Source organism: Symphodus melops (assembly GCF_947650265.1).
Source record: "Symphodus melops genome assembly, chromosome: 9".
In the NCBI taxonomy this organism is placed as follows: Eukaryota; Metazoa; Chordata; class Actinopteri; order Labriformes; family Labridae; genus Symphodus; species Symphodus melops.
Genome location: NC_136699.1, coordinates 22,349,391 through 22,361,109, shown reverse-complemented (window position 1 = coordinate 22,361,109; position 11,719 = coordinate 22,349,391). Strand labels below are relative to the sequence as shown.

Genomic DNA, 11,719 nt, shown 5'->3' with positions numbered 1-11,719 from the left:
AAATGAGTTATCAAAAAAAAATCCCTCCCTGTACTGTGCATTGAGACATGAGCTAATCAGATTATTTCACTTTTTAAATCAGGCTCTAAACTGCTGTCTGCTGTTTTTTTTTTGTTTTTGTTTTTTTTGGAGGGGGGGGGGTTTGTACAGGACTTTCGTTGCTTCTGCAGCCAGCCTCATTTTCAAGACCTGAGGTTGCTGCTTGGTTCCAAAGCATCTGGGCTCAGGTCTTTCAGTTCCTGACCTATATCCCCATAGAGAGCATATAAAGTTTGTTTTTTTAATACTTGGTTTGCTTTTGAATTGCCCCCCTGGGACAAATGAAGTTTTTTTTAACTTAATTTAAATGTCATCTGGTGGAACAGTCACAGTTCAGTTCAGTTTATGACCCACCATATAACCCAGAGACGTCTGTCCAAAATCCTGTCTGCTGTGATCTAAATGGTAATTGGACTTGAGCATGTACACCACAGGTCACACCCGTGAAGTGACCATTAGAAGTAACTAATCCCATTCATACATACAGATTAATAAGCAGGAGCAATTAGGTGTCTTGCCCAAAGACACACGGACAGATGTTGCTGCAGGAGCTGGGGATCGAACCCCAAACCTATAACCTTTTAACACAAAACTTCTAGACATGTTCCAACATGTTTTGAGCTGTGTGGTAAAGAGATTTCAGGAAGATATAAATAGAAACTCTAAGGCAACAAGAACAAGTAGCAGCCATTCATGATTGCATAAAGGGAAGGATGTAGTATAACGCTTCGATAGAGAAAAAAATCAATGTGTCACACTAATGATTTTACACTGATAGCTTTTTTTAAATAGCTGTTAATGTTCAGCACTTTGTATTATATTTTATATGTATAAAAAGTGCTATATAAATAACACTGATTGATATCAGTGATGATGTCACTGTTAAGATATGAATACTTTTTTCACAGTGTCATCTGATCAGACAAGGCAGGATATAGATGCACTCGAAATACACACACATACAGATCTATGTGTGTGTGTGTGTGTGTGTGTGTGTACAAGTATTCCCTCCCAGGAAATGGTTTAAAGAAAGTAAAAAGTAAACTTTTTTCCCCCACAGAGAATACATTTGCAAACACACAGAAACCCACATGACAAGAAAGAAATGATGAGGTGTAAACAGAGAGACAAACAACCTCTATGATGCTGGGATTTTCTTATCCGATTGTTTCTCTGAATGTTGTCTTGTTTAGGTTGGATACCAGTCTAGAAATGTGTGTGTGTGTGTGTGTGTGTGTGTGTGTGTGTGTGTGTGTGTGTGTTCAAGCAGCTGACCCTGATGTGAACAGGGCCACTGTGTCTTACCCACAGAGAGACCATTCTTTATTGCGACACAAACTCACCCTCACACACACACACACACACACACACACACTATACACTCAGAGCCATCCTCTCTCCCCCCCAATCTCACTCTTAATTTGTAACATTCACTTAAAGACACAAAAACACATACAGCGGGTGCAAAAGACTCGCTTACCATCGTTCGCTCCTTCCCCTGGTCTCACACTGACACACAACTCGAGCATAGTCTTGCTGTTTCTGTTTCCCCCCCAACACCCCACTCACACACACACAAACACACACGCTGACTCTCAAACACACACCCAAGTGAGTGTGTCCCACCGCATAATGACCCCACTTCACCATGCTGACTGTGAGTCAATGGTGAAGTCAGGAGACTGGAATCTATTTTACACTTCAGTAAATTGTCAGTGCAAACAGACATTTTGTAAAAATGGGTAGAGGCTCTGATAAAGTTTTCATTGATGTTTTTTTTTCATCACCATTTAGATCGTTCTGTGTCTGATAAAAACACTTGGACCACAGAAGACTCCGCAGCTGCCCCAGATCTCCACATATGACACGCCCAGATGTGTGCAGAGGTGCAAAGGCCTGTTCAGTGATTGTAGTCCTTTTATTTGTTGTTATGCTGTTTCCCCACACTACCTGTGAACCTTGTTCACCTTTAATTGTTGGGGAACTCTCACAGGGTTTTCACCTGTGAGCATGTGAACACATTGGGGGAGATGGGGAACACCCGTAACAAAATACAAATGTTTTAAATTAGGATAAGAAAGAGTGTAAAACAGGTTGTGATATTATATTTATATGACACGTGCTGATGCACGAGCACGAGATTATGAGCATTTTGATCAGTATTCACAACTAATTGTCCTAACAATGCCCTGACATCAATCTCCTCCTTTTTACAGTTTCAATGTTGCATCTCAAATTACATCTGTAAGTTGAATAAGTTCAGGAATAATTGACAGTATACAATAAAATAAAAGTATTATATTTTAATTTCAATTTCATCACTGCAACATCATGCACTTTAACTTTGAACTTTACATTTATTTTGTAACTTAACGTGTATCATAATAGCTGAGGGGAAGGAGGAGGAAAACTCTTAACTTTAACCTTAAGAAATTATAACTCACCAAAACGAAAACAGGGACACATGGAAAGATTTGACAGCTTTACAGCATTTGTGTCAGCTTTTCTGACACAAATGCTGACAAACCCGGGGATGTTGCAGTAAAACATGATTATGGCTGTTTGACAGTAAAGCAGAGCTAGGCCATGTCCGTTTAGGATTTGGGCCTAAGCATGAGTAAACACAAAAAATATCTATCTAAATAAAAATGCACGGGGAAAGGAAGTAAAAGCCCACAAGTTGTGAACAGTGTAAACAGTTCAGATAAATTCATTTATAAAGTCATTCAAAACTGTTGTCATTGAGGCATGACTGTTTACGAATAGTTCTCTATCTGGTCTCATCCAAAAAAAAGAAAAAAAATTAGAAATAAACCACAAAACTTTGTGAAACATTTTTGAGGTCGTCTGTCGAATACTCTTATTTCTAAAGGATTAACCGGAAGTTGTTTGTTTTCACGGTGACGCGCTTGAGGCTGCGCGAGCTAAACTTCAGAATGGAGCGGACGAGAAGAACAATCCCGTTAGTTTTTCAGTGAGGATATTATAACTGTCCATGTCTCGTCTACTTTTATTATCAACCTCGAAAAGCTATTGACCGCAATGTCGAGAGAAAACACCACTCGAAGTCTGGACAGCATTGACCTCGCTGCTTTAAGAGTGAGTACAACTTTTCTGTTTCTGCGCTTTTCCTCACTAGTGTTTCTGTGGGAAGATGTGCTGGGTGTTTCTAGGAGGGCTGGAGCTGTCGAGATTTCTTTTTCTTTTTCTTTTTCAGCGACGGTCGACACAAGCTTCATGTGTGCAGGTTGAAAAAGGAAACGTGTTGAAGTTTGTTTATGATGTTTACACAGCCTGGCACGATTTCTGTCTGCTCCCGTTTGGTCTAACTTTACTGTTTCAGGCTGCTGACTGTAAAGTTAACATGCAACATGTTCAAAAACCACACACTCCATACTAAAACACAGAAAGAGTGTTTAAGGAGAGGGAAGTGTGAATAGCTTCACTTTTTAAATCCCAGTGTTAAAAAATACAGCTTTTGTCCAAGTTCATGTGAATGTTTTAAAGGTGCAGTGTGTATATCTGGTAGGGAAATATGAACATTGGATATGTGTAACAATTTAATTTTCTAACTGAAAACACAAAGTTCACTCTAAGAAAAAAAACAGGGTGCCTGGGACTCTGTTTGGAGCTGAAAAGAGAGTTATGGTTTCGTTGTTGCACCACAACTTCTCACATTGCATTTCATCTTCAGTGTTACAGGGAACACTTTTTCCAGTTTGTGTGTGGAGTAATGAACATATCCCGAGTGTGGACACTTCTTTCACAACTTTCACATCTCTCTACCAAAACTACAGAGTGCACCGTTAAACCTTCTTCTGAAATTTGAATAAGAAATGAACGGAAGAGGATAAGGGCCATTAAAACAAAAACACAGTCAGACCCCCCCCTTGCCCACCCAGACTGTTATGTTTTGATATTTAATGTTTTTTTAAGTGATAATGGGCAAACACACCCAGCGAAGGCATGACCCGTTGACGCCATCTTTCACTGTTTTCAAGCTGTGTTTTCACCCCCTGTGGCTCGCACAGTGTTGACACTATCATACTGTTACCTGACGTGAACTTGTTGCAGTGTTACTTTAATGAAATCTTTGCTTCGTTTGACAACATTTCATTGTTTTTTTTGTTTTTTTTTCTCAGGACCCTGCAGGTATCTTTGAGTTGGTGGAGGTGGTTGGCAATGGAACCTACGGTCAGGTGTACAAGGTGGGTACACTCGTGATGCTTTTCTGTCCCTCGAAAGTTACTGTTTCAAACACATGTATGTCCTGTACATGTAATCTAAACGTATTCACACGACGAGCTGAAAGATCTTACATGCACACTATAAGGTTAGCAGCCTTCAAACATGCAGGGCCAGCATGTGCACTTGTCACTTCTGGTAACACTTACCCAACAAACTTCCAGTTAGTCTGAAGAAAAACAGACGTGAAATTGCCATTCATCTGAAATACCCTGTAAATGCACACATGAACACACACACACACACACACACACACACACACACTCTGCTACTGCTTCTGCTGCATCTTTTAAAGGGCCTGGGTGGGGCCCACTTCCTTATCACAGTATCTGTTTGTGTTTGAGGACTTTGCGGTTTAGGGAGGTGTTTCGTCTTATTTAGGTCCGTGCAGCTGGTTGTGTCCTCGCTGCAAAAACACAAACTGTGGCTTGCAACACCTACAGTGTGTGGAAGAGCTGTATAGCAGCAGGTCTGCACTACATCTATATCAGTCATATGGATTACACAAAGAAAACTTCAGATCACCTTTAATGTCTTAGGCTGGTATTCCCATAATATCACATAGACTCAGGTGTAAAAGTATCAAAAAGATTTACAGATTGATCCCTCCACAGATGGTTTCTCACGTGTGTGTGTGTGTGTGTGTGTGTGTGTCTGTGTGTAAGCGTGTGTGTGTGTGTGTATGCATGCATGCATGTGTGTGTGTGCGTATGTGTGCATGTGTGTGCATGTGTGTGTGATTTTGTGTGTGTGTGTGTGTGTGTGCATGTGTGGGTGTGCCTTGATTGCCTCTCGACTTCCTAAAAGGAGAAATGTTGTCAGAGCTGCACCGGGCTGCAGAGCCGAGCGGCGTGTGTTGGAGAACAGAGGAAGACAGATGTGCTCCTGCGGCCGGCCAATGGGATGTCCCTTAAATGATTCCTCTTGTGAAAGTTTGATTTGGATAAAACAATGGAAGATGGGATTTATGTGGCGAGATATTTGAATTGTTTTTTCAGGTGACTTCATGTAGTCAGTCACATCGTTGGTCTGTGTGGATTTCGGAGACCCCTGCTGATTTTTGTCCCGTTCATGTGGAAGTTGTGTCCTCTCAGCCTATGTGGGGCAGCTTTGGCTCAGTGGGCAGAGTCAGGGGTTCGATCCTCAGCTCGTAAAGCTGCATGTTTGATGTGTCCTTGTGATTGGCTCCAACCCCCTGTGCGACCCTGAAGAGGAAAGAGCGATCTAGATAATGAAAGGATGGATAATCTCAGACAGTCAAAAGATGCAACAGAGACACTGAGCTTAAATAATCAGTGATCATTGTGTTCAGTATAACACAACAATACTGTGAAAGACAGTGAATCATAATGAACCTGTTTATAAACTGAAGTCGGAAAAATGCTTTTCTTCTCTTGACTCATGTTGACCGAGGTTTTAGAAGCTCGACCGACTAATCTGTCTCACGTCTCGCTGGATCATCCTGTTTGAGACACAAAATCAGTTTTAGTGAATGAGACGACGCACCACAATGCAGGCTGCTGTGGAGTGAATAAGAGGCAGAACAGCCAACACAGACGTTAGGCAACGAGGCAAGAATCCCGACTGGAAGCTTATCAAGATGGAGGAGTGGAGTGTTGATTAGACGCAGTGAGAGTAAAAACACTCGCGTGGTGCATCCGTGTTTCCGATCAGTGACCCGACTGTATCTCATAAAACATCTATTTCAGAAGGAATCATGACTGAGCCGTGTGCTGCGTGATATGTTGACAGCAAGGCGAATCATCAGCGACACTTCATGTTGTTGCTTCATCATTGATCAGTGCAAGAAAAGGCAGAGCTGCCAGCTTCCCAAATTGACAGTGAGTCTGTGAGAGGTGGATGAGCAGAGCAGACGAGTGACGTTGGAGGCGCGCTGTAGTGCAGGGTGAGTTGACAGGCAGTCACAGACAGAGAGGGTTTGTTTCAAAATGATGCTCTCACGCTCGACACGTGCAAACGGTCGACCTGACCGGGGAGATTGGTTTTTCTTTGTTGTTGTAAGAAAATGAACTTCAACAAAATCGTCTTGATTAAAGGGCTGATGCTTAAATGTTGGACGTGAATTTCTCATATCAATAGAAATAGTAAAGTGGATGCCTACCTATATATGCATATAACACAAGTGAAATCAGATGTTTTATTTTTATTGTTTTAAATATCTACTATAATTCTAAAAAGTGGACAATATTAAAAAATAAAGAAAACCCTTCTATTAGTCGCTGTGCCCTCCATACAGCTTACAGTAGCTATATTATAATCATATAAATGCTGTATCATGGATCCAACTGTTTATTATATTGAGTATATTGAAGGAAGAGAACATCTTGCCGTGTCGGTGATGTCACAGATAGCTGCAGCCTGAACGTAGGACTGTGTTGGGGGTTAAGAGCGGACGCTGACTTAAATGCATTATCGATTATATCAGGTGTTATGAGAGCATGTCTCTGAAATTAGTCATGAGAAATAGATAATGGCTGGATCTGTTTTTTCATCAAGTGAAAAAATGAATTTCTAGCATCCTGACGTTGTGTGAAGGGGCTGCTGTGGCTCAGTGGTCGTTGCCTCTTCACTGGGAGGTTAGGGTTCGGATCCCCAGCTCCTCCACTCGCATGTTAAAGACGTGTCCTTCAGCTGGAGACAGAGCTCTACATTGACCTCGCTGCTGAGCCAGCTGTGTGAGTATTGGTGTGAACTACTTCCTGTAGTTTGCAGTAGGACACCAGTGAAGCCTGTCCCTGCTTTGGAAACACTTATAGGATGTTTGTTGTCATGTGATGATCAACAACAACAACAACAACAACAACAACAACAACAACAAAGTCTACGAAAGTGTGTGCCCCTCAGTAAAGCCCCTCCTGAAGGTGACAGCGTGCTGACATCATGACGTCAAACAGCTGGCGTGACCCACTTTGACTTCTTCAAATGTTACCGGTTTGAAAGGATCACTTCCTTATTTTATGTGACTCACACATCATCCTTCTGACACTACTCACTGATGACTGATGTCCTGACAAGACTTCAAACAATGTCAAAATCAGGACATACACCAACTGCTGCTCACATCCGGAACAAAACCAACCCGTGTGATTTCAACCTAGAAGACAAAGAGAGCCATGTTTCTGATATCAAACCACCTTCAGAGCAGGTATCATGAAGGTGGTTCCACTAGATTCACCTGATGTTCCCTTTCCACAGCAGCCTCCACCATCAGCGTGTGAAAGTGTAGGTGTGACCTGCGGTGTGAAAGCACTTTGACAAGCCAGAGAAGGAGAATCCTCGGCAGTAAAGACAGGCTGTTTGACTAGAGCAGAGCTTAAACACTCCTGTGAGCACTCACATGTCGGATCAGAACGTCTTATACTGCTGCGTCAATCACAGAGAAGATCAACGGGGACAGGAAGTTAGACGCAGGAAAAGAATAGTTAATAGTTAAACAGCTTTTGTAGGCCAGAATAACATCAGTGCAAAAGAACAGTTATGAATCAAACTATTTACTTGAGTTACATGAAGCTGATTTCGTCTGCAGATATCAGAGAAAATAAAGCGACGCCGTTAGTCACGTGACATGCCGATGTTGGAGGCTGTCCGTCGGGCTCGAGTTCCAGGGTTTGTACGACTCCGTTTTTAAAAACAGAATTGAAATCTCTGAGGATTCATTTCAAGTCATTTTTAAAGAGAGCAGGCGAAGGAATCAGGACAGAAGAGGACGACGAAGAGGAAAGAGAGCGAGTGAGAAAGGACCCAAAGGAAGGAAGGCAGAGGTGAAAGGCAAAACGACGGAGAGGAAGAGAGGAAGGAAGAGGGAGAGAGGCCGATGAAAATAGAGTAAGAAGAGGAAAGTGCCCCCCGCCACACTCAGAGCTGGGCTTTGTGTTGACTGCCTGTGTGTGTGTGTGTGTGTGTGTGTGTGTGTGTTGTTGTGGTGTGTCCCAGAGTCTTAAACATGTGGGGGAAGTGCACCAGAATATCTTCACAAGGCACTGCTCTCTTTACTTTGTAAATGTGAGAGGATAATTAAAAGTGGAGCAGGAACTCCGAGCACACTGCCGTGAAGTCGGGCGAGCCGCTAAGCGAGCTGTCGTCATCCGTCTCCCCGCCAACGAACCTGAGGGAGCGAGCAGAGCTAACAACGAGCTCAGTGAAGTGCAGCGTGGCTTTAGCTGTGGACCAGCTTCATGCAGTGCTGTGTGTGCACTACAGGAGTGCACGGTGGTTTAGTGGTTAGCGATGTCCCCTCAAGGTTCCTGGTTGGAATCCCCTCTCTGCTTGGAGTTTACAAGACCGTAAAGACTCGTGCTCCCTCTGGGTTCCCTGGCTTCCTCTGATAGAAATCCTTGGTAGGTTAATTGGTCGAGTCGGCTGAAGGTGTGAATGGATTCAGCACTGTCACTGACTGACGAGCAGAGTCAATCCACTCAAGGCATCGCGACTGTAAATGGATAAGCAACAATCGTAGACTGTAACAAAACGCGCTCTCAGTGATGTCACCCGTTGTTTTCTGACGGGGGATTCTGAAGCGCAACAACGGTGGTCGACAAATTGGAAACGACATCTCCACTGTCATACAGTCTGCTGGAGCTGAGGCGGGCCTCGAGCCCTCTGGACGTCCACCTGTCAGTCACTTCAACCGAGGCGATGAATCTGAAAAAGCTCTTACAAAACAGATGAAACTTGTACGGTGTGTGCTGATGCAGAAAAACACACTTTTATCTGGCTGTGTGAACATCAGCTGTGTTAACATGGAAGCTGATGGGGATTCCCTGGATTTCCAGCCAGTCTTAAGTGGGAACTTAAGGAACTTTGTTTCTTTGCATTTTTGCATTCGCTTCATTTTATCGACATCAGAGGGGGGTTTTTTTAACTTTATTTATCCCCGTTGGACAATTCAAAGGCACAGAGAAGCACATTCATATTCACCTGACGCAGCAGGGGGAGCAATTCGGGGTTAAGTGTCTTGCCCAAGGACAATGAACATGTTGCTCACAGGAGCTTGGGGATCAAACCTTCAACCTTCAGCTTAAGAGACGACGACTCTACCAACTGAGCCCCAGCCGTGAACGTACGCTTGTGAGCTTTTAAAGTTTGAACGACTTGTAGCTTCAGTGTTTAGCCAGCTCTAAACCTTTCTGCGTTCTAACCTCTCTCTTGTTTTCTGCATCTTCAACATTGATCCTAGTTTGAATTCTTACATACCGCTCCTTTAATGCTTAGAGAGAGCCCATAGCTCTGACCTGTACAGCGCAGGGCAAACACTGTGTGACGTTCATCAGCATGATGAAGCATTACTGTATTGTGTGCCACTGCCTCTTGTATTAACAGGTTGTGTCTTCCTGTCATCCTGTGCTGGGATTCAGGCCTTGCAACATGCAGCGCTGTAATAACTTACATGAAAGAACTGCTGAGTTTTATTTCTGGGAAACTTCTCAAATGTTGAAATGATCAGTCGTCATCTAGGTTTCAACATGTCCCATGGCCCACGGGCTGATGTGGAAATGTGTCCCGCCACTGTCCTGCCTGTGTGCAAAGATGAGCCAGCACAGAAGATGTGGTGTTTCTATTCAAGTCCTCCTTCCTTTGTGTCTGTACCTGAATATCAGCTGACTTATGGAGCAGACACGCACACACACACACACACACACACACACACACACACACACACACACACACACACACACACACACACACACACACACACACAGTCCTGTCATACATCAGAGCTTAAAGACTTATAGAGACACTTTATCTTGCCAGTTTTTTGACTCATGACAAGGTTTTCAATTTTCCCCTTTTCACCTGACTGAACACCACCTGAACTACAGCTCTCTCTCTCTCTATCACTCTCTCTCCCCTTCACTCTCTACTCTCTCTCTATCACTCTCTCTCTCTCTCTCTCTCTCTCCCTCTCTGTCTCTCTCTCTCCGTCACTCTCTCTACTCTCTCTATCACTCTCTGTCACTCTCTCCCTCTCTCTCTCTCTCTCCCTCACTCTCTCTCTCTCTCTGTCTCTCTCTCTCCGTCACTCTCTCTACTCTCTCTATCACTCTCTGTCACTCTCTCCCTCTCTCTCTCTCTCTCCCTCACTCTCTCTCCCTCTCTGTCTCTCTCTCTCCGTCACTCTCTCTACTCTCTCTATCACTCTCTGTCACTCTCTCCCTCTCTCTCTCTCTCTCCCTCACTCTCTCTCCCTCTCTGTCTCTCTCTCTCTCTCTCTCTCTCTGTCTCTACTCTCTCTCTCTCTCTCTCTCTCTCTCTCCCTCTCTCTCTCTCTCTCTCCTCTCTCTCTCTCTCTCTCTCTCTCTCTCTCTCTCTCCTCTCTCTCTCTCTCTCTCTCTCTCTCTCTCTCTCTCTCTCTCTCTCAGTGTTAGATGTTTGTTAAGGTTGAATCTGATGAATGGATGCAGAGAGCCTCAGGACCTTTTGTACCTGTGAATGAATGAATCCCTTCCTGAATGATGATGGTTCACTTCAAGCCACTTCAGTCATTATGAAAGATACTGTTCTGTGTCCGTCAGTTCCTCCAGCCTTTCAGTGCACTCATTCATCTGAAGGCTGCACTGAGGATCTGCAGGGTCATTCTTCTTCTATGGTTTGGCTTCACTTGTCCACGTTTTCTCTTCTGAGCGCCCAAAGACAAAGTGCAGCACCCAGGGCCGCTCCGAGCGCTCACGTTGAAAATCTGTCAAAGTGCTGTCTCCAATGTTTGACATTCGCTGTAGCTTTGCTGCCTACGGACCGTATCTTATATCCATATCCTCTTTGCTCTGAGTCTGATCAGAATCAGCTTTAATGGCCTGCTGTGCTTCAGAAAACTGTATGTAAACTTGAAATATGAACAGTTAATTAAAGATGATACTGTCATACAGACGGTTGTCATAGAGACATGGATGTGTATCAAACTTCAGGTAAACTCAGTCTGTCAGTGCTGTGTTCAGGCTGCAGATATCTGACTTTGTTGAGACGGTCGTGTGCCTCAGTATGAGACGCTTCAACCTGTGTGGCTTTTTGTGCTTCAAGTCGTCTGAAGACTCGAAGACGAGAGAGGCCTGTCAACAGTAAGAATGCCCCCGTCTGAGAAGGATGTGGATTCTGTTTTTAAAACAGGAAGGAGAGAAGTGGAGGACTGGTGTTTAGGATCCTTTTAAAGACTGAAGGAGTCGATGTGTTATCACACTTTAACCATGAGTGGCTTGCAGGGCTGAACCGATCTGATTGTTGTAACCCTTATAGCGCCCTCTGCTGGTGAAGGAGAATTGCTAGCGTAATATAACGATGCAGAGATGAAATCTTATCAGCACGTATCTTTGAGAAAACTAGCCGACGCGCTGATCGTCGCTGATCGGAGCTAAAGTCCAGACAACTAGTGAATTTAACCGTAATAGTTGATGATGTCGGGGCTGCTCTCATGTTGGTGCCT

At 43.8% G+C, this 11,719-nt stretch overlaps 1 protein-coding gene across 3 annotated transcripts in view; it reads left to right on the top strand.

The window, feature by feature from the left end:
* Nucleotides 1-2,943: 2,943 nt before the first annotated feature.
* LOC306829860 (mitogen-activated protein kinase kinase kinase kinase 4) overlaps nucleotides 2,944-11,719 on the top strand; it is a 50,843-nt gene continuing 42,067 nt past the window's right edge. For all 3 annotated transcript variants that reach the window (XM_079353054.1, XM_079353055.1, XM_079353053.1), the window contains exons 1-2: nucleotides 2,944-3,138; nucleotides 4,182-4,247. In XM_079353054.1, the coding sequence (XP_079209180.1) occupies nucleotides 3,082-3,138; nucleotides 4,182-4,247 (123 nt within the window). In that variant the 5' untranslated portion in view covers nucleotides 2,944-3,081. The remainder of the gene's footprint in view (nucleotides 3,139-4,181; nucleotides 4,248-11,719) is intronic.